The sequence below is a fragment of the Lissotriton vulgaris genome, chromosome 6 (genome assembly GCF_964263255.1).
Source record: "Lissotriton vulgaris chromosome 6, aLisVul1.2, whole genome shotgun sequence".
NCBI classification, from domain to species: domain Eukaryota; kingdom Metazoa; phylum Chordata; class Amphibia; order Caudata; family Salamandridae; genus Lissotriton; species Lissotriton vulgaris.
Genome location: NC_141694.1, coordinates 358,536,845 through 358,560,766, shown reverse-complemented (window position 1 = coordinate 358,560,766; position 23,922 = coordinate 358,536,845). Strand labels below are relative to the sequence as shown.

Sequence of the window (23,922 nt, the reverse complement as noted above, 5' to 3'; positions counted from 1 at the left end):
AGTCCGAAGGAGCCATCCCTGGCCGGCATCATGACGGCCATTCAGGCACTGGGCACCACCCTTAAAACTAAAAATTACAAGATGGCCATAGAGGTGAATCTCCTCCGGGCTGATCTCAATAAAATGTCGGAAAAGACGAAGGCTAATGAGATTGAGTACATGATGTTCTTCCCCGCTAAACTCAAGATTCTCCTGGGAGGAAAGTCCTTTTTCTTCACGTCGCCGTCGGAGGTGCAGGAATGGATGGACAAGGAGGTGGCAGTGACGGGCGAGGGTGCAGAAGCCCAGACCTGGAGAGACACTCAGACCGCATCTCCGGGCTCCGCGGCTGGGAGATCTGATCGTGATGGTCAAAGTCAATGCTCCTGGAGATTCCGCTCCGCAAGTCCGAGCTGAATGACACAATAGAGGGACTCCAGAAGACGGCCTTCACGAAACTCACAGACCTGATAAGTGTCCCTTCAATATATTGTTCTTTTGCCTTTAACTCTTAGATTCTACCTTGGGGGTTAGCTGCTCTTAGGACATCGTAACCAACTATGGTTACTGGAATTCTGAGTTGCAGGACTTATGTACTGCCTCACTTAGAGGCGGGGGGGCGCGGGCGGCAGGTGGGGACGGACCAGTCCACGCTTCCCATGACAGGTCCATCTAAGGGGGAGGTGGATTCTTCATCGTTGTAGGTTCCTTTTTGGGGTGTGTCTCCGGGCCGAAAGGCACTCTGCTTATTGGGGATGTGGGTAGTTCTGAACCCACAGAGCAGGGCGGCAGGGAGGGGGGAATGTACTCTGGGTGTTGGGGATGTGGGTGGGGAGGGCTGGGGGGGTCGGGAACAGTTTGGTGATGATGGGTTCCACAAATGCTGTACTGATCAATGATTGTGTTGACTATGAAAGTTGGGGAGGTAGCTGGGAGGGGGGGGGAAGTTTTACAGTCATGTGTAGTTAGCACTGTCGGAATCGGTCCGGGCGCCAGAATTCAGGAATTAGTCATGTCACACAGCAACGGTTATGGCTAGTAGATGGGAAAAGAGCATCACAGTTCTGAGCTGGAACGTCAACGGGCTCGGAGACAGGCTCAAACGCACCATAGACCTGAGATTCATTAAAAGGCACCAGCCGGACGCAGTCCTGCTGCAGGAAACAAACCTCATGGGGAACACATGTCAGGCTCTCAACAGGTGGGGGTACACCCTTGCAGTCCACTCTGGCTTCACTTCAGGCTCCAGGGGTGTAGGGGTCCTACTGCATCGCCCACTGCCCCTCCATATAGATCACACAGAGTAAGACCCTCAGGGCCGCTTTGCAGTGGTGTCCGGCAGATGGGAAGGCTACCACCTCAACCTACTCTCTGTATACATCCCACCTGGCCTCCAGACTCAAGCATACACAGATTTGGGCACACTGCTTCTCTCCCTCCCTGATGGTCAGTTGGTGATGGGAGGAGATTATAACGTCGTAGTGTCAGGGACCCTAGACAGACACCCCCTAAGTGACATACCACAGGGGCAGAGGTGGCTGGCGGACTTCCTGGACGCCTTCGGGCTCATGGACGTTTGGAGACTACTGCACCCAACGGATACTCACTTCACCTTTTTTCCGGGCCAAACCGCTCGTTCTCCCGCCTTGACTATATCCTCACTATACTGCACCATGACACAAGGATACGAGAAGCCACACACCTCACCCGTGGCATATCTGACCACTCGCCGGTCAGTACCCACATAACGTTCGGGACTCGACGTGAGGGTTGTATCGCACCAATAAGCGCTTGGCACTTGAAGAATGAGGAGACTAGTAGGAAGCTATCTAAGTCCATCACCCAATACTTCGACGATAACGTGGGTTCGGTGGACTCCCCAGTCACCCTGTGGAAGGCCTTTAAAACCGTGATCAGGGGGGAGGCGTTGTCGGCCATCGCAGGTAGACGGAAAGATAATGAAAAGCAGGTTGCCGCATTGTAAACAGATCTGGCGGTGTTAGAGAGGGAAGCGAGTGGAACTGGGGCGACTGACGTACAACATCGACTGCAGCTAAAAGCAATGGAAAATAAGGACCTAGTTACACAGGACGCTAAGACGGTAGCCATGCACAAGATGGGGAGGCTATATGACCAGGGCGTCAAAGCTGGGAAACTTATTGCATGGCTCAATAAAAAACAACAGGCCAGTAAAGTAGTGCCGGAGATACTAACGGCCTCAGGGACTGTTGTAACAGAACCCCGGGAGATAGTGGCCAAATTTGCACGCCACTATAAACAAGTCTACAGTCGGGAGTCCGACTGCCCGGAGGAGGACTCGGTAGCCCTCCTTACGGATATCCGACTGCCTTGTCTGTCGGAGGAAGACCGAGAAACCCTTGAGAGCCCACTCGAGGTCGCTGAGCTTCAACGCGCTATTGCCGACCTCTGCCCGGGGAAAGCCCTGGGACCCAATGGCCTCCCAATAGAGCTCTACAAGCTAAAGCCAGATGCCCTCAGCAACCACCTGAAACACATGTTTGAAGAGAGTAGAGAGGGGGACTGCTGCCACGAGACCAACGACTAGCAACTATAGTGGCAATACCTAAGGAGGGGAAACCCAGAGAATCCTGTGCTTCATATAGGCCAATCTCGCTGCTCAACGCGGAGCCAAAAATTTGGGCCAAAACGCTGGCCAATCGACTTCATCCGGTCCTGTCTGCCCTGGTCCATCCGCATCAATCAGGGTTCATGCCCGGCCGCAACACCGCACTAAACATTCAACGCCTCAATGGGGTACTCGGGCAACGACAAAGTTTGCAAGAAGATGCAGTGGTGGTCTCTATTGATGCCACTATGGCATTTGACACCCTAGAGTGGCCTTACATGATTGCTGTCCTTCGTAAGCTGGGCTTTGGGCCGCATTTTATATCCTGGATCCGTCTCCTTTACACTGAACCGCTGGCCCAGGTGGTGGTCAATGGTAAGGCGTCCGAAATCTTCACCCTTGAGAGAGGGACCAGACAGGGCTGCCCTCTCTCTCCCCTCCTATTCGCGCTTTCCCTCGAGCCGCTCGCGGCCTGGATAAGGCAGGACGTCTACCTCAAAGGGATAGCGTGAACGGAGGGATGGGAGGACAAGATCTCCTTGTTCGCCGACGATATCCTTCTGTACCTCTCCAGGCCGTGCAGATCTATTGTGGCGGCACTTGATATCTTCACGAGCTTCGGACGAAACTCTGGTTTCCGGATCAAATGGAGCAAATCCCTCCTTTACGTACTTCACGGGGACCCCCCCCGAGACTCCCCGCTGATTGTCCCTTAACAAGGGTGGAGGACGGCTTCAAATATCTAGGAGTCTTCGTCTCCACGGACAAGACTCTACTGTACGAACAGAATCTACTGCCACCTCTGAAACGGCTCCAACGTGACTTTAAATCCTGGCGGCAACTCCCGTTGTCGTTGCTGGGCAGAGCAGCCCTCTTTAAAATGATGGCACTGCCTAGATTTCTCTACGCTTTACAGAACTATCCAGACATTGTGCCCAATATGTATTTCGCAGCAGTTGAAGCGGCGCAGCGGGACCTCCTATGGGCAGGGAAGCCTAGAATCGCGCTGCGCAAACTCACACTGGGATGGTACGACGGTGGGATCGCCCTCCCCGACATCCGCAAATATAATAGGGCCGCCCACCTCTCATCGATCAACCACTGTACTTACAGTGGCGGGAACGACCCCGGGTATGGGATGGACAGATGGCTCCTTCCTGGGGGGAATTATGAGATCGCACTCTACTCCAAACCGGGTAAACACCAACTCCCGGGACCGACTAAACACTCAGTACAGATATGGCATACTGCTCAACGGAAACTAGGGTGGTCGGGTGTCCTTACTATGTCAACTCCACTGTGGGCCTCTGAAAAACTAGGCAACTTGGGACGCACAAAGGGGTTCCGTAACTGGGACCTGATTGGGGTCTCACAAATTAGAGGCCCTAAAGGAATCCACACGTTTGCCCACCTACAGGACACATACGACCTAGCCCAGACCGAACACTTTAGATACTTGCAAGTGTGACATTCCTTGCAGGCCTACATTCCACCAGACATTACACTGCCTCAGGCCTCCCCGCAGACAGATTACTCGATGGACACATTCCAGACCACGCGGTCTCTATCACTTACAAAAAGCTAATCAGAAACCCCCCGACACGCTCCTTCCCCTAAAAGAGAATTGGGTCGCTGACGGGCTAGAGATAGACAAGGAAGAATGGATGTGTGCTCTTGCCTAGCTAGGGAAGTGGCGATTTCGGCCCGTTTGCAATTAAACCAACTGAAAATTTTGAATAGAGTGGATATATCCTGTACTAGGCTGCTAGCTATGGGGAAGGGAGGAGACGGGCTCTGCAGAAGGGGATGTGGGGGGACAGGCACCTTCTTCCATATACTGTGGGACTGTCCGAAGGTGCAAAGATACTGGAGACAAGTGGTGCAATGTATGCAGGAGGTATGGGAGGTAGAGATCCGTTTAGAGGCTAAGAGATGTCTTCTGAACATTTGGGAGCCCACTGACCTTCCTCCAAAGGGGAGAATCTGGGTGATACTTGGGCAGATGGTGGCGAAGAGAAACATTGCTAGACAGTGGGGAGCCCCTAATACACCAAAACTAACAGACTGGCAAAGCGACATGGATTGGTGCATGCTGCAAGAAAAGACTGTATTTACAGCGAGAAGATGCCCTCACAAACGGGGAGAGGTATGGTCAAGCTGGAATGCTTTTAGGGGCGACATATGTGAGCCTCCTCATGTACCACGGTCCGGCTTGAAAGACACGGACTAAAGGGTATTTCCTGTTGCTATTAATGTGAAAACTGTATAAATTTCGGATGTATTCCTGGTGCTGTAACGGACCCAAGCTGAATGTAACGTACTGACTGTGCTTGTTTTATTACTTAATAAAAAGAATTTTCAAAAAAATGTACTCCATTTTCCTACATTGGTTTGGGATTTTTCTTGCGTTGTTTTTTTACTTTATTACTGTTTGTGTGCTGCATAAATACTTTCACATTTCCTCTGAGTTAAGCCTGACTGCTTCGTTCCAGTTTCCAGAGGATTAAGCATAGATTAATTTAGTGATTTTTGTTTTGTGGTACACCCTAAGGGGATTGTAGTTGTTGCCTGAGCGGGACCTTCACCCCTCCAACAATGCATCAAATAAAACCCATAGACATTGTGCTTCTAAAGTCAAAAGAAGTGTTCGCAATATCATTGGCTTACAACTGAGCTTAGGTATCCTCAAGTGACTGGTGTTGGATTATGACCTGTAATCACCTCTTTTGCACTCTCAAAATTCTTTATTTTTTTATATGACATTTTTGTTACGTTTAAGCAAGCAATTAAGTCAATTATACCCTTTGAAACGCTTTTTAGTTATATTGCAGATGCATATGATAATACAGTATACAATTTCAGATTTATGGAAGAATTATATATATCTTTGTACGTTATCCTTTCTTTATTTAGTTGGATAAGTTTAGCAACCGTCAACATGAAGATGGTCAACGTGATATATATTTCAAACAATTATACCAAGAACCTTCTTTTACATCTAAAGAGGAGAAATACGCTTTTCATATCAACTCCAAATGTTTGGAACATTCCAAAGAACTTCCACCTATCATGCCTAAACCAGGTGAGATTTAATGCCTACTAATGTTATTAAGTTGACTAATTTAAAGAAAAACAGCATTTCAATTCAATGGCAGGACCCGGAGGTGAGGATTAGGCTTTTCTCTCTTCACTTTAATGTAATTAATTCACTCCAGAAGCCATTTTAACTTTGTGAAATATTAACATAAAAAACGAAATCTCCCATGAACATCAGGGAGTGATATCATCACATTCCAGCCAATAATGGTATAGTGCATCAAATAACATCCAGTGGAGACCATCTATATCCCTCTCTGCCAGCAGCAATCAGATAAGTGCTCTGTTGTTTATTTTTCTAAATGTTATTGTGAGCTCTGTGGGTCATCTTGCTTTGCGACTGCTCCCAGCACTGTCTTTGCTTATTTTACAGTTGTAATTACAAGAACCTCAGGAGTCCTGACTCCTACGCAGCTGTACTTATGAGGATCATGCGCAGTGCGGTCTACCGACCGGCAAGGGTCTGTGCTTTGGTTACGGGTGCAGGGCGTCTCTCTCTCTTCTCAGCGGCGGTCGGAACATGTAAGCTTTGAAGCTGAGGCAGTATTCCGGCGGTAATTGACAATGCGGGAGTGTTGAGGAGCGCGCACGTGTCTAACGGAATGAAAGTGATACACGTGAGTTGTAATTGACTGGGAATCCTTCTGTCAATTACATTTGTGTGTCTTTGCAATAGTGCGAGCCGCACAATACATTAAGGGGGGGCATTCCCTATTATAAGTGCACTACGTGCATCAACTGTACTTGCGACTGTGAAGCCCTTAATTTCCAGTGGGAAATGTTTCCCTTACCTCATTTAACCCTCATGGAGTATGAGGAGGTTGGGGACTATGTAGAAGAGGAAGAGGTTACATACCTTCCTATTGATGACCTGTTTTGGGCGGTCATGGACGCATCCAGTCTACGGGTGGTGACGCAGGTGGTTGCCCCATTGGAGAAGAGACTGGCGGCGCTCCAAGCACAGTATTAGCTGACCACTGGCTCCGCTACCTCCTACACCGGCTGTTAACCCACCTTGCGTTGCCTCTCAGAGTGTGGAACAGCGTAAACACACTGTTGACCCTGGGGTTGATTTGGACGTCTTTGCAAGCCTCAAAAGGGCTTTTCTAAATGCCCAACCCATTCTAGACACTCTGACACCAGGTCCCTCAGACAAAAGTCCACCTTCTCCACCACAGACAGATTTAGGGGATGGACATGATTCTTTCTCCCAACAATTCTGATGGGGAAGGGGATGGTTCTCGACCGTGGCGCCCGATGCCTAGTTCCCTGGGATGGTCAGACCTCCTAACGGACACCGATCTACCCACCCACGAGAATTTACTGAACTCTGATGACCTCCTAAATCAGCAGAATGGTGTCCGGCCCCTAAGGTAGCGGCTTACATAGCCAGCCAGTTTCGGAAACCTTTGGATAAAGAGGTAAGGAGCTGCCTTAAGGCAGAATGTCCTCGTCCTTCCCTGGATGGAAAGCTAGCCACGACCCCAAAGATAGACCCCAAAATGGCCATCTTTTTTGTGAAATTTGTACAGGACCCTAAAAAAGGGATCAATTGTTACTGGCGCTCATGCCAGGATAAACTCCTGGATGTCACTGGACCCATAGCCAAAATAATAGATATGTCGGACAACAACAAAGCCTCTGGCTCCCTCATATTCGTTCCAATTGGGCCCAACTGCAATAATATTTATGGGAAATGCAAATTGCGTGATTTCCACTGAGAGGCGCAGGTCACGCCTTTTTAAAATTGACCCCAAACTAGGATGAATCTCCACAGGGAGGCAGGGACGATAGCCCAGGGGAATTTGTTCGGGGTCTCTACATGAATGGAACTTGGCAAATTTGTCAATAATTCCTTAGACAAGGCGCAATCCTCAATTAAGAGAATTTTTACTCCCCGTGTTTTTGCGTCAGCCGTCTGGCCGCCCATTCCAAACAGCCTCCAATGGTGGAGACTGCAGACGTGGCCAATGGCAAGATCCCGGGAAATTGGGAAACTTACATCAAAGGCCTACCCCTGTTGTCGTGGAGGCAGAGGCGGCCAGAGAGGCAACTTCAATAATACACAAGGTGAGAGTTCAGGATTCTATGGGGATTTCCATTGGGGGGCGGTTGGCCCTTTTTCAATCGAACTGGAGGAATCTATCCTCAGATGCATGAGTGATACAGACGGTGGGAGGTTTCCACTTAGAGTTTTATGAGACACCGTCCCATACCCGCCCACCCACCCCGTTGTTTTTTCCTCCCGAACAGAGAACACTGGTGACCCAGGAAGTTGGCAACCTTTTACAGAAACGGGCAATAACTCGTTCGGTCCTCCACCCACACGGTTTCATCAGCAACATTTTCCTAGTGACAGAGAACGGTTATCAATCTCAAAGAGTTCAATTCTTGGTTACTCTACCAGAATTTCAAGATGGAGGGTATACACCTCCTACAGGACCTGCTCCAAATTTCAGATTGGATGGTTCGTCTAGATCTGAAGGACACCTATTTGGAGGTACCCATATTTCCCCCGCACAGATTATTCCTTCCATTTTACTGGGAGTCCCAAATTTCGAATTCACTGCCCTTCCATTGGGCCTTTCCTTGGCCCCTTGGTGCTTCACCAAGCTGATGAAGCAATGTCGAACATCTTCGGGCTCAGGGGATGAGGCTTATTGTCTATCTCGAAGATATCCTCCTTATGGATCATTGCGTGATTTGACTGTCCAAACATTTACAGACGGCAATCGACTTACTGGAGTCTTTAGGCTTTGTGATAAACAAGAGCAAATCAGCTCTGGTCCCATCCCAGTCAATGGAGTTCCTGGGCTTTTTAGTGAACGCAACAGAAGCAACTCTCAGCCTACCAGCGAGGAAACTATCCAAAATTCGACACAAATTACGAAGAACGATGGCCAAGTCCTCTATCCAGGCGATCTTTCTGCGTCCTCTCCATTACAGGACCTTCTACATCTAAAACTCGAACATCTTCGAAAGGGTCTGTCCTACTCACAGATGGTTCCTCTATTATCTGAGGCCAAAGAAGAGATGGGTTTGTGGTTAACCCACATAGAAGCCTGGAATGGCAGAGCAATCTTTGTCTCTCAACCCAATCTCATAATAGAGTCACACATCAACGGTTCCGGATGGGGCGCGCGGTGTGGTGAGTTCTCCAGAGGCGGAAAATGGTCCTCCGTTGAGTGTTCTCTACATATCAGCTGTTTGGGGTTGATGGTGAGATCCATTTGATCTGTTGTTGAATCAAACAGAAGGTGAAATACGTGGTCGTTGTGGCAGCAGTTTGCTCCGTTAATCACCTGGGAGGGACGAAGTCACAGACACTATTGGATCGGGCCCAAACCCTTTGGGAATATTGTCTGGTCAACCAGATATCCTTGTTGGCAGAGCATCTCCCAGGGAGCTCCAATTAAGTGGCCATTTGGCACTCTCGTCATTGGAGAGATGTCAGCCTGTGGAAACTGAATCCACAGATTTTTCGGCAAATTTAAAACAGGTGGGGTACTTTCTCCATGGATCTATTTGCGTCTCGACTGGACTTCCAACTCGTAAGCCAATGCAGTTGGAGACCGGATCCACGGGCAACAACATTGGATGTCTTCCTACAGGATATGAGCATGGAACAACCGTATGCCTTTCCCCCCTTCACTATGATAACCAGGATCACGGTGCAAGTGCACAGACAGAAGCCTGAGGTGGTGATGATAACACCAATCTGGAGATCTGTGATGATGGAACTTTCCTGGGAATCTCCAATCCCTCTACCCCACATTCCCGATCTCCTCTGGGACCCTCAAGACAATCCTCACCCGCTGGTCCTGGCCGAGTCTCTTCGTTTCATGGGCTGGAGGGTTACAGGTGACGTTGTCAAGTTCCAGGCCTTCCGTCAGAAGCTTCCTCATTACTCGCTAAAACCTGGGCGAATAATACAAGTAGACAGTACAATTCTGCTTGGGCGCGATGGTTATGTTGGTGTAATCAACATCAAACTGATCACTTGGGGGCAGACGTTGTCCATGTCGTAAACTTCCTTCCAAATCTGGATTCCCAAGGTTTCCTTTATCGATCACTCAATACTTACAGATCAGCGATTTCAGCAGGATATTTGCATGTGGATGGCCATCCATTAGGGGAACACCCATTGGTCAGAAAACTGTTAAGAGGAATTAGACTCTCAATTCCTCCTGAACCCAAGTACACACCCATTTGCGCCTTCAACAAAGTTCTATTCTTGTTTCAATCGTGGCCTCAGAATAAATATCTGACCAGGAAACAACTGTTGGCAAAATTGGTAATGCTTTTATATCTATTATCATTTCGCAGAGTTTCGAATGACCGGGCATTGGATAGAACAGGTTTTGTTTCATATTTCATGCAGAACAAAAACTAATTCTAGATCTGTTTCTTATCCAGCATTACAAGCAAATTCTAAGTAATATGTGGTTCACGCTATTAAAGCTTATGAGATTATGACTGAAGAACTCAGCCCTTATGGGGAGAAGCACATGCTAATTGCATTCACCAAACCCCACAAAGTAGTTTCATCTCCTACGATTGCCAGATGGGTCAGGTGGATCATGCAAGAAGCAGGGATTGATATGTCCCATTACGGAGCCCACTCAGTCAGGGGGGGCATGGCTTCAAAAGCATTCTGTCTAGTAGCTCCCCTTGAGGATATCATTAATGCAGCAGACTGGTCAAATGACTCCACCTTCAAGACCTTTTATTTCAGACCAGTTCCCTCTCTGGCAAGCGTGGTAGTGGATAAGCTTTGAACTAGCCTAATCCTCGTCTCCGGGTCCTGCCATATAATGAAAAATTCCCTAGCTAACATAAAGGAAAGTTTCAATTCAATTAAGGACACAGATGCGTGTATTTGCCCACCAGAGGAATTCTTGAGACAAATAATTCACCCTTGCCTTGTGGTTAGGAAATGTTGATGTTATGGACTAATTAATGAAATGGAAACCTATGTTGCTCTGTGTTGTAGTTCTAGATTTTATCTATTGCACTATGATAATGTTAAATTTTTTTCATTACCATGACAAGTAATGGGTATCCCTTCGTTGCAGGGGATGATTCCAATAAACAAGAGCAGTGAACATGGAGATTGTCGACTGTCGCATGAATAAGGAGAGATATAGATGGTCATCACGGGATGTTATTTGATGAACTATGCCGTTATTGGCTGGAATGTGATGATGTCACTCCCTGATGTTCATGGGAGATGTAGTTTTTTCTATTAATATTTCACAAAGTTAAAATGACTGCAGGAGTGAATTCATTACATTAAAGTGAAGAGAGAAAAGCCTAATCCTCGTCTTCGTGTCCTTCATAGAATTGAAACTTTCCATTACGTTAACTAGGAAAACTTTTCATTCTGATTTACCGCAAGGATTTCAATTCTGATAACCTTGATCCACAAGATTCATGTTGAAATAAAGAAGTTGAGAAATGTTCAGTGTATATAATATATTCTTCACAATAATTTTCTTCAGTGCTAAACTAAATTTAAAATGATCAAAACGAGGGGTGTATAAAATGGCAGCAATCATGTAGTCCTAAGGGTTCATTCCAGCTCCCACCACCAATAAACCTCATAATTAGCGCTACCCATACTGTAGGTTGCTAAATGTAAGATAGTGGTGAGGCTCTGGCGAGAAGCAAGGCATTGTCAGCAGCTGCAGACTGGAAAGAGGGACTTCTAGGTCCAAAATCCTAGCACCCTGTACAGGCTGTGGTGGATGTTGACAGTCTCAGATGGTGAATATCACGCGCCAGCAATATGGTATGAGAGTTAAGTGGAGGGGAAAGACAGTGCTGAAATAGAAGGATGTGGCAAGACAAACAGCCTGGTTGAATCAATGGTTCATGTGGTCCCTATCAAGATTTTTCCCCATATATGTGAGTGGTACACTATTAGGAGGACATTGGGGCATAAATAGGATGCAAGCTTGTGTAGACTCTTTTCTAGAGGTTCGGCAGTGAATGGCAGCAGGTTGCCCTCAGCGGAGGAAGGGTAACTTTAGAGACAGACACTGGGCTCTCTTAGTGAGAGATCTAGAAGTGTCCAGCCACAATAGTTGAACACATGGATGCTTTAAGGAGCAACATATCATGGAAGACAGGAAGTAGAGCATAAGCCTTGAGTCAGGAAGCAGAGGAATGGGGTCCGTATTTTGCCATTTGAGAATATGGTAATGTGAAGCACAGTGAAAGATGCATGCTGGCTGGTCCATGTGCCTTGACAAAGCCTACAAATTGATGGCGCCCGGAAGAAGGAGACATACAGTAAAAAGTTAAACAGCACAGGAAATTGGAAAAGGTAAGAACTAAGCAGTGTGAATAGAGTGCACACTCAAATTGGAGATATGGGCCACTAGGTGTAGTGGAAGTAGACTTTGCTGTTTCTTCAACCAGGGGCAGGGGAGGCAGGCGGGGTCAGAAGTTGCACCATCCCCTGAAGCCTAGTACGTACTTAGATCAGGGTGGCCTCACTTCCCCACCTTGTCCCCAGAAAAGAAGTCTTCTTGCACAGGGAAGGAATATAACTCTATCATCCTTTAGCATTGTGAAGTGCAGAGGTCCCAGTGGAAAGGAAAAGGAACCCCCCACACATAAGCCGTAGACAGGCCATCATGGAAAGTGATGACGCTCTGTGAAGTAGCTTTTCTCACATATTATGGTAGAACGCAGCTGTGCAAAAGAGATGCTTAAACAATAGCTGCAGGACATTTGAAAAGATGCCATGACAGTGGTGCATAGCTTAGAGCAAATGCTTGATGAAAGAACCCTGGATTATTAGCAGCTCCTTCCACAACTTATTTATCTAGAAGAACACATAATTCTTCAGGAAAAGCAGGAAGATCTTGAGAATAGATTGAACATGAAGATTGTGCACTTTAGAGGAGTCCTGAAAGGACTAGAAGGTAAAGACATGACACATGTGCATGAATGGCTTGGTGTAAATATGGAATGATCGGCTGATAAAAGTAGACTCTGGTCTCTATCTGGAACCCTTGAACATCAAAAGATGACCTCCTGTCTACCTACAATATTGGCTTGTTTACACAAATTCACAGAACACGAGAGGCTGATGAACAATCTGCACACATGGATTCAGATCCTTTAGAGTGGCGTTCAAATTTGAATTCTTTTGGCTTGCTACAGAGGAGAAAGCATTTCAAGCTAGGGTCTGAATTTCTGCAGTTTAAGGAAATGAGATACAGATTGTATCACCATTTCTGGCTCATGCTCAAATTGAAACACAGACATTGTGTCATAAATGTATTATACAGTTCCGACAAATATAGTAGTACTGTGTATAAGACCAATACGAACTTCATAGTATAGAGACTTAGTTCAAATATACCATCAATCCGTGTTAGTGGGCTTTGGCCAGCTCATAGTACCACATGTAACCCCTAACCCAACCAGGGTAACAGAAGTAGTTGGCAACCTCGAACATGATACTCTCATTCCCAAGAAATCAGTGGAAACAGATCTAACTCTTTCACTTGTCACTCTTGCATGCCCAAGGTAAACACAAGAAAGATATGACAAAACATTTTCAAACACTGTTTGAAATGATCCAGTTCTTACATAAAAAGCATCTGTTGCAATTATTAGAAAGATAAGACATGTTATTGTAATAAGCATTGTTTGAATGGTAAACAATATGAACAATTCAACTATGTTCATTCTTGCTAATGTTTGCCACTCCTATCTGAATCTAATACTATACTAAAGAGAGGAAAGAGGGGGGGCATTATTCTGCCAGAGCAATTGGGATATCCAAACCCCCCATTTCTTGGTCTTAGGGGTCAGGAAGCTGGTCACAGGTTATCTTTCTTAGCAGGATAAAGGTTGGAGTCTGCAGGGCTACATCTCAGTCAGTCTTCAACGGTTTTGTGATAACCCCAGCATGGAAATGCTCCTCTCAAAGAGCGTTAGCATGGAAGCGGTTTGTATGATAAAGTGCCATTCTTATCAGTTGTGGCAGAGGTGCAGAGGAGCTCATCCTAACGAGCACAGAACAAAAAGAAAACAGTGGCATTATGTTTTTCATGTAAGACCCTGGAACTAACTGCACACAGGGCATCCGTGCCTATCACATATGCACATACAGCACATTTAAGCTTTAACATAAAAGTGTGGCAAAGGACACCATGAGAAGGAGATGTCATCCTAAGGAGTGGGATCTAAAATGGAGAACATATGTGGGCCATTCAGCACCAAAAAGCATTTAAAAGGCATAGCATTATATAATGTGAAACTTCAATAATATAAGCGTAATAAAAGCCAAATAATGTCAATTAAAAATCCAGCAAACTGCTAAACAAATCAATGAAATTGTGTTAAATACCAAAAATGGCGAATTAGGGATGATGAATTCCTATAGCCCGATGCCCAGGACATATTGTTTGGGGTCAGGGCAACAAGATTTCATGTGTATTTTGTCCTTGGGACAAAAAAGGCTCAACTTCCTGCAGCACAAAACCTTTGACTGCCAGTTTACAGTACCACATTATGGCTCAGTGGTGGGAAATTATCTGAAGTTAAGGTACTATTTGTGTCCATGTGTTAATGCTGTTCAAACTTGTATTTTTGGTTCATTAACCCCTTCGCTGCTAGGCCTTTTTCCCTCCTGTGCTAAGCCTTTTTTTGGCTATTTGGGGTGGTGCGCGCTTAGGCCCCTGTAAATTTTTGACCACATAAGGTATCCACTCCAATTTTGCGTCCCTTTCTGCCAACGTCATAGGGATTCTAAAGGTACCCAGGTATTGTGGATTCCCTTGGAGGGGTCCCAGAAATAAAGCAAAATACAGTTAAATGGTTGTTTATTTCAGAAAAATGGGAACAACAGGCTGCAAATGAAAGCCTGTGGGTTTTTCCCTGCAAAAGTTATCAAAAAAGGGTTTGTGGGGCTGAAATAACCATTTTCCCAGCTTTTAGGGAATGACAGTCTTTTGTCAGAGAGCCAACATTTTTCACACAGTTTTAGCAGTTTTCTGGGACATAGCCTATTTTTGCTATTTTTAGTGCTTTCAACCTCTTTCCAGTTAATGGTAAAAAAGAGTATGAAGGCAATAATGGATCCTGGAAAGCTATACATTTTAGAAAATTAGACAAAATTCTGAATACAGAAAGGGTTCATTTGTCTAAATCCATGAAGGTTTCTTTATAGAAACTAACAGGTAAATATTGAAAAATTTGAAAATGAGTTGAAAAAAACAGCCTTCGGTGTCAACGTTTTCACCTGTAACTTTTTGTAATTATGGCAGCTTTTTGAAAGCAATATATTGTTACATCCGCTGGACCTTCCTGGTTGTGGGGATATATAGGGCTTGTAGGTTCACCAAGAACCCGATAAAAACTGCGTAGCAACTTGCAATGGTATTTTGTTATGTACCGAGTTTAGAGCAATTATTCTGGGAAAATGTATACATAGAAAAATCGATATGAAATACACCTATGTATTTCTGAAATGGGTACAAATTATAGAGTTTACACACAGTACATATTTGCACATTTTCAAAATTGGGAATACTCATACTAGCATGAGAAATATTGGTCATGTTTCAAAATGACTTTGTTTTTACACAATTTCTTTCATTTGGAAGGGAGAAATGCATGAAAACTCAATAGGTAATAACAGTTGATTTAAAAATCTGAATTACCCTAAGTCTTTCAATAAAAACGGTACCTCACTTGTGAGGGTCGACCTACTGCCTGCGACAGAAAACGGTGCAAAACGCAACGTGGTCCCACCTCAATTTTGCAGTGAAAATTTACCCTTGTTTTGCAATGTACCTAGCTGTAGGTTATTGACCTTAGCTCTGCCTGCACCTAGGGAAACCTAGCAACCTACACATTTTTGAAAACTAGACACCCAGGGGAATCCAGGATGGGGTGACTTGACTGCCTCCCACCAGGTTCTGTTACCCAGAAACCCTTGCAAACCTAAAAAATTGTCTAAAAAAACACATTTTCTCCTCATTTCTGTGTTGGAAAGTTGTGGAATCTGCGTGTATCCACAAATTTTCCTCCTACCCTGCGTTCCCCCAAGTCTTCCAAGAAAAATGGTACCCCACTTGTGTGGGTCGGCCTAGTGCCTGCAACAGGAAATGGCGCAAAATGCAACGTGGTCACACCTCATTTTCACAGTGAAAAATTACCCTTTTTTGGCAAAGTGCCTAGCTGTAGTTTTTTAACCCTAGCTCTGCCGGCACCTAGGAAACCAAGCAAACCTATATATTTTTAAAAGCTAGACACCCAGGGGAATCCAGAATGGGGTGACTTGACTGCCTCCCAACAGGTTTTGTTACCCAGAATCCCTGGCAAACCAAAAAATTGACAAAACAAACACATTTTCTCCATATTTCTGTGGTGGAAAGTTCTTGAATCTGCGTCTATCCACACATTTCCTTACACCCTGCGTTCCCCAAAGTCTTTCGAGAAAAATGGTACCCCACTTGTGTGGGTCGGCCTAGTGCCCGCGACAAAAAGCGGCGCAAAACACAACGTGGTTACACCTCAATTTTGCAGTGAAAAATGACCCTTTTTTGGCAAAGTGCCTAGCTGTAGTTTATTAACCCTAGCTCTGCCGGCACCTAGGGAACCTTGCAAGCCTATACATTTTTAAAAACTAGACACCCAGGGGAATCCATAATGGGGTGACTTGACTTTCTCCCACCAGATTCCGTTACCCAGAATCCCTTGCAAACCTAAATAATTGACAAAAAAACACATGTTCTCCTATTTTTGTGGTGGAAAGTTCTGGAATGTGGGTGGATCCACAAATGTCCACCCACCCTGCGTTCCCCAAAGTCATCTGAGAAAAATGGTACCTCACTTGTGTGGGTCGGCCTAGTGCCTCCCACCAGGTTCTGTTACCCAGAATCCCTTGCAAATCTAAACAATTTACCAAAAAAACACATTTTCCCCACATTTCTGCGGTGGAAAGTTATGGAATCTGTGTGGATCCACGAATTTCATTCCACCCCGCGTTTCCCGAAGTCTTCAGAGAAAAACTGGTACCACACTTGCGTGGGTCAGCCTAGTGCCTGCGACAGGAAAAGGCACAATTTCACAGTGAAAAATTACCCTTTTCTGGCAAAGTGCCTAGCTGTAGTTTGTGAACCATAGCTCTGCTGGCACCCAGGGAAACCTACCAAACCCACACATTTCTGGAAAGTAGACACCCGGGGGCTTCCAATGAGGTATGGCTTGCATGGATCCCCCAACGTTTCCTTACCCAGAATCCCTTGCAAACCTCAATTTTAGCTGACAAAAACAGTTTTTTCACACATTTTTGTGTGGGAAAGCGTGGCATCACTGGGCTCACACAAACTTCCTACCACCCAGGGTTCCCCAGGTCTGTGTTATTTCAACAACGCTGTAGCCAGACCGACTCGCATAGAACCTAGATTTAAGCCTTTTCAACCAGACTCTTGAATTCTAATAGTACTGTGGATTATTTGTGTCGTTATTGGTCTTGTGGTAACTCTATATAAAATATACTCTTTTTTTATATAAAAACCTTGTGTGGTGTCCATTTGTAGTGTTGTCACTGGGTTACTGTGTGTGGTCACAAATGCTTAACCCCTTCGATGCTCATGACGAGCTCAGCTCGTCATGAGGTACACCTCTCGTGTGCTCATGACGAGCTGAGCTTGTCATGTAAAAGGGCATTCTGAAAATTTCAGCACAGGAGGGAAATCTGCTTAGCAGCCAAGGTGTTAACTTACAACGCCTCTGAGATAAAGTCTTGCTGCTCGTGCCAAGCTACCAAGGGGGTGAGCAGGGGTTATTTTAGAAGTGTAATCCCCTTTTCCTGACTAAAGGAGAGGGTCCCTATTTGTCACAAGTTCCTACCTGTGCCAATTAGAGACCCCCAATTCTAACATTGGTGGTCAGGGGAAGGGATTGCAGATTTGCATTTGTGACTCATATACAGTGATTGGTGAACACTACTTAGTGAGTGCAGACCATAACCCAACCACTTTTTTCTGATACTTGTTTTTGCCAGGGATCTCCATTTTTGCAAAGTAATGCCTGATTCAACCATCATGGAAAAGGCAGCATCAGTTGCATCTGTTGACTGTGATTGGGATAAAGAGAAAATGGAAAGCTACACCAACAAGCAGCTCAGGAGCGTCCGCAAAAAGTTTGTGCCCGGCCGCGCCCAGCCGGGTCCAGGGGCCATCCCCCCTGCCCAAATGATAAAATCACACACCTACTCGTGCAAAGATCTGCTCCGCCGAAGGCCCAAATGTCACTCACGTTGTAAGATATTGCTCTTTAAGGACCCACCATTCCTCTGCCCTGAGTGTAACTTCTCCTTCTCTCATTTACAGTTAGGAATAACAGGGGAGAATGGAGGGTGTAAGAATGCTAAGACTAGGACAAATTGAAGATGAAGGCAGGCATTTTAACTTCATTAGTACCAATTGTAGATCGCTTCCCAAACATAAAGAGGACATTTTTAACTTACTAAATGATTATAAGCCAGATGCGTTATTTTTAACAGAAACATGGCTAAATGCCAGTTCGGGCCTGGACATCACTACAGCCTTACCCCCTAACTACACTTTGGTCAGGAAAGATCGAATGAATCAAAGTGGGGAAGGCATAGGAATTATTTTTTTTAAATGTAATGGGAAGACCTTAAAATGGACAACTGTCAAGCTGGACTTTTTAAACTAACCCTCACACCTCAAACTACGTTTACTGGGATCTTGATCTATCGACCACCAGGTGCGGTAGGGGAATGGGTGGCGGCTCTTCTAGAGTTTATCACCCCACTCCTGCTGGAAGCATCCATGTTTTCTATTCTTGGCGATCTTAACCTGCATTTAGAGGACCACAATTGCCCTATGGTTCTCAACCTTCTATCCGACTTAGAAGCACTCAATATCCAATTATGAAATAAAGGCCCCACACCTGTAGCAGGTCACTTATCAGACCCTATCTTTGCACATTTTACCAATCTAAGATGTGAGCCTGCACTGCCCATACCCTGGTCTGACCATTATCTATTCAACTTTGAAATCAGGATACCAACTACTAAAGATCTGAACAGAACTGAGGTTTGGTTCAGAAATTTGAAAAAAATGAACATAGATGATCTTAATTCCCAGTTAACACAGTCAAGACCTAACATTAATCTAAATGAGCTCAAAGTCATAGACCATAAAGAAATCAACAACTGGCTATCTGAAGCCGTACAGACTGCCATTCCGCTCACGTTGAGTAAGCGGAAGTCCTGTAACCCCCCGTTCCCAATGGGTTTCTGAAAAATGGAAGGAAGAAAAAAGTAACTGCAAGAAGCTAGAGAGGCAGTGGAGGAGAAACTATGACGTAGCAAGCAAGGAAGTATATAAACAGGCGCTAAATGGACAACGGTGGCACTCATTCTTTTAGATTTGAGTGCCGCTTTCGACACCATTTCCCATAAAACTTTGATTCAGACTCTAGAAGGAATATGGGTGAGAGGGAAAGCGCTGGAGTGGTTAGAACATTTCCTTTCACACAGGTCATTCCAGGTTTTCTCCAAAAATAATATCTCCAATATTCTGACCTCCCCTTATGGAGTTCAATCTTGAGTCTGTTATTTTTTAATATTTATATTACCCCTTTGGGGAAAATAGCAGAAGAAATGGGCCTTAGGATTTACTCCTATGCAGATGATACACAACTAGTGTTCTCCCTGTCAACAGCCGACAAAACTAACAACTCCTCTCTCTGCTCTGGGCTACAGAGAATGGCAAATTGGATGCATACCAAGAAACTAAAACTAAATTGGGAAAAAACTGAGCAGATCATTTTTGTAGAACAAAAGGAACTCTGGGGACCAGCCCCCTGGCCCACGGAAATGAGCCCAACCCCGGTAGCGGTACAATCTGCTCGCAACCTAGGGGTGCTAATCGATGACAAACTATCTATGCATGTGCAAACAGCCAAAACAACAACAACATGCTTTGCCATTCTTAAGTAGCTGAGAAAAATCCTGTGGCAACTCCCTGAAGGGGCGCAAAAAAACGTGAAACAGGCCTTGATTGGCTCGAGACTAGACTATGGGAATATCCTATATCTAGGAGCCAATAAAGAGATTACGCGTCGACTACAGGTCGTCCAAAATGCAGCAGCAAGGGTACTTCTCCATATCCCTGGGCAAACAAGTGTTTCTGAACATCTAAGAAACCTCCACTGGCTCAAGATAGGCAATAGAGCGAAATTTAAAGCACTGTGTTACATGTTCAGGATAAACACAGGGGAAGCACCTGCTTACTTATGTAAGCTGGTACATAAATATACACCCTCTCGAAACCTTCGATCACTGCATCAGTCAAAATGTGTTGTCCCTAGGTTTAAACGGGTACGATTGGGCGGACGCTCTTTCGCCTACCTGGCGCCGGTTCTGTAGAATTAGCTCCCGCTGAAACTGCTTCTGGAACCAAGTTACATCAAATACCGGAAAGGCATTAAGGCATGGCTATTCAACCAATAAATTGCATTCCACCTGGTAAAATTCGGATCCAAGGCGCCGGGAAACCCTCAAGGTAGCTGTTGCGCAATATAAATGTAATAAATAAATAAAATAAATAAGAGTTGGCAGACAGGAAAGAAAACAGGATGCATGAAATGGAGATGGCCAAGCTCAAATTGAATGGGTAGCTGGAGTTAGAAAGCAAGAAAATGGTTCTAGAGGAAAATAGATTGCAGTTGGAACATGACAAAGTTTAGAGAGAGTTGAATTTAAAAGCAAGGAGCCTAGAGATTACTCCCTCTGGTGGGAGCACACAGTCAGCGCCTGTGGAAGGTAAAGTGTACAGCCCCAAAGATGTGGTAAAGGAGTTATTTTAAAATGATGATATTGGGCAGTGGTTCAGAGCCTATGAGGTAGCCATGTCTTCCCACGGGTCCCTGAGAGAGATTGGGGAGCGGGGTTGTGGGGAAGGTTCCTTAGTGAGGGGTGCGACACACTGTTGGACTTGCCTTCTGAAGTCCTTAATTCCGATAGCAACATGAAAGATGCACTCATGACTAGTTATTCTTTGACCCCTGAACTCTATAGGCAGAGGTTCAGGAAGCGCAAGAAGATAGAAAATAGTACCTGGGTAGAAAATGTCACTTTCTTTCGCAGAGCATTGGATGGTTGGGTGAAGGACAGCAAAGTTAATGATTTTAAAGGTCTTTTGGATTTGATTGCATGGGAGCACTTGTCTAAGAATTGTTTTTCAGAGCTGTGCCAGCACCTGATTGATAGCAAGCTGACTAACCCTAGGAAGCTTGCTGGGTCCACAAGGGTCACGTGGGAGACTTAGCGAAAGGGGGTAGGGTCCCCAGCTGAAGAGTGGAATTGGAATTGAAAGTGGAATTGGAATTGGAAGTGGATTTGTAGAGCGTGTGGCTACCCAGGGGCGTCCCATCACTGAGCTCAAATGTTAGCTAGGGAACGGATGTGACCTAGAGGAAGAGCCAGGTTTTCAGAAGCATACGGAATTTTGATAGGTAGGTTTCCCTCCGCATGTTCAGGGGGAGGGAGTTGCAAAGCTTGGGGGCATTGTACAAAAAAGGTGTTCTCCTGACCGCGCCTTCTTGATTCTGGGGATGTTTGCCAGAAAGAGGTGATCGGATCTTAGCTTCCTGTTGCCTTATAGGGTTTGATTAAGGTTTTCAAAATTGGGAAGCCCTTGTCCTGGAGAATTTTATGTGTTATGCAGAGGGATTTGAAATGAATTCTCTCTTGGATTGGGAGCCAGTGTAGTAAACTTAGGGCAGGCTTGGCGGAGCATCGTTTTTTTGTGCCTGTTAGCAGCCTAGCTGCTGTGTTCTGGACAAGTTGGAGTTTGTTTATGACTGATTTCGGGGCGCCAAGATAAAGGGCATTCCCTTAATCTAGTCTGGAGAGAATAAGACCCTGAATAAGGAGTTTTCTGGAGTGAGGGGGTAGGAGGGGGGGATTTTTCATGTGGTGCGTAGAAGACCAAAGCAGATTCCCGCGGTTTTCCTGGCTTGGGTTTGAAAAGTAAGGTCCTGGTCGAGCCAGACACCCAGGCTTTTTATTTATTTCTTCAGGGAGGGAACTTGTCCCATGCAAGTTGGCCACATCAGTTTGGGGGAGGATTAAGATTGATTGCCTAGCACTAGGATCTCAGATTTGTCTCTGTTTAGTTTGAGGAGTGATTTGCTCTTCCAGCTGGATTTATTTGAGACAGAAGCATAGGTTTTCTGAGGAGCGGTCCGTCTGCTTAAGGGAGACAACAAGTTGGGTGTCGTCTGCGTAAGTGACCAGCTTAATGCCGAAAGGGCTACGATTTCCAAAAGTGGGGACATATACACATTGAAAAGTGTAGGGCTTAAAGAAGAACCCTGAGGCACTCTGCATTGGAGTGGAATAGCTCTGGACCGAATGTTGCCTTCAGAAACCTGAAAGGTTTTATTTTCTAAGAATGACTTGAGCCAGGATAGGGCTGACCCTGTAACTCCTTTTCTGTTTAGATGGTGGACAAGGATACGATGGTCCACCGTATCAAAAGCAGCACTTCACCTCTTGCATACTACAGTGCTCCTGTGCTCATGACGAGCTCAGCTCGTCATGGCCTTTAGAACGCTCGCACGCTGGGCTAATTCCCCTGCTGTGCGAACGTTCTAAAGAAACGGGTGTGGCCGTGACGAGCTCAGCTCGTCATGAGCACAGGACCACTGTACTGCATGATGAGCTGAGCTCATCATGAGCATGGGGGCACTGTGCGTGCCCCCGCCACCCAGCACAACAGGGGAATATGCGCAGAAGGGAAGGAGTTAATTCTAGGAGGATCACTGCTGCAGATCCACCCGAATCTAGGATCTTTTGCGCTTCTTCTACAACTGCCAGCAGGGCGGTGTCCGTGCCCTGGCCAGGCCGGAAGCCTGTCTGCGAGCGGTGTAAAAGGCCATTAGATTCAAGGAAGGTGGAGAGCTGTTGGTTAACGAATGTCTCTACCACCTTGCTAATTCCAGGGAGTAAGGAGATGGGCCGGTAGTTGCCCACCTCAAAGGGATCCAGATGGGGTTTCTTTAGCAGTGCTCTTACTGTGGCTTTTTCCAGTTGGGGGGAACAGTACCCTCTTCTAGGGAGGCGTTTATTAAGTTGGTGATGGTAGGTGTCACAAGTTTCAGGATCTTAAAAGGTGCAGGGTAAATGGGGGAATCACTTTTGATTGAATTTAAAATGTGCGGAAGCATCTCCACGGTGAGGTGGGAGAAAGAGTCTAGGTGGGGGGTATTGACTGCGGGGGTTGGGGGGTGGTATCCTGGGAGGTGGTCGGCGGCTTGGAGGGGTTTTGAGATATTTTGAATTGTGGTGGAGAAAAATTCTGCCACTTCGTTACATCTGCGACCAGAGGGGTCTGTGACGGGGGATGGGTCTGAGACTTTTAGCAGTTTTTTAACGATACAGAATGTTTCCCTAGAGGAGTTAGAGGTTAAACAGAGGGAGTTCCGCAGAGGGCCCCAAAGTAATTCCAAAGGGAACTAAGGGAAAGGTCCCCAGCCTCTCACTGAGAGAAAGCAAGGGTTCCCGACAGGTAATCCAGTTCCACATGGACCCTTGAGATGTTACAAATGTGGGGACCCGGGTCACAAGGCGAGTGATCACAGGTGCCGCCTATTTGGAAAAGCAGCACCCACTGGTGCTCCGCCCTGGCAGATGGCTAGTGTAGCCTTTGGGGAGGAGATTGATGTCCAAGGTGGGTAGGGTCCCGCAGAAATGTCCCTTGGCTCTTTAGGAGACTGTGAGGTGGTCTAAGAGAACCAACTGGCCAGGAACACTAAGAAATATGGGCAGTGGGTGACCATCAATGGCCAAAAGGTGGAGGCTCTTAGAGACACAGGAGCCAGTGTGACAGCTATCAGGTGTCATCTGGTGTCTCAAGAGCAGGTTGTCCCGCATGCATTTTGCCGAGTTGTTAACTCAGACAACACAGAGAGCCATTGTCCAATGGCTCAGGTTCCCTTCGAGTTGGGGGGGGGGGGTGTCTCTGACACTCTTGAGGTAGCTGTGAGACCCACCATGCCTGTTGACTGTTTGTTGGGGAACGATTAGGAGAGTTCCACTTGGGAGAAGGTGGAGAAGAGTACTCACCTGAGGATGGTGGATCTGCCTGACTGGGCGTGCGTGACCACCCGGTCAATGGCAGCCAGTAGGGGTGCTGAAGAGGACCTGGAGCCTGAGAGGGAGGCCCAGGAGCCTGCCTTAGAGAGAAGAGGCA

The 23,922-nt window shown here is 46.1% G+C and overlaps 1 protein-coding gene across 1 annotated transcript in view; it reads left to right on the top strand.

Annotated features, from left to right (window-relative positions):
- DCDC2C (doublecortin domain containing 2C) overlaps positions 1-23,922 on the top strand; it is a 903,210-nt gene that overhangs the window by 769,052 nt on the left and 110,236 nt on the right. The window contains 1 exon segment of the mRNA XM_086925637.1: positions 5,511-5,648. Within this exon segment, the coding sequence (XP_086781763.1) occupies positions 5,511-5,648 (138 nt within the window).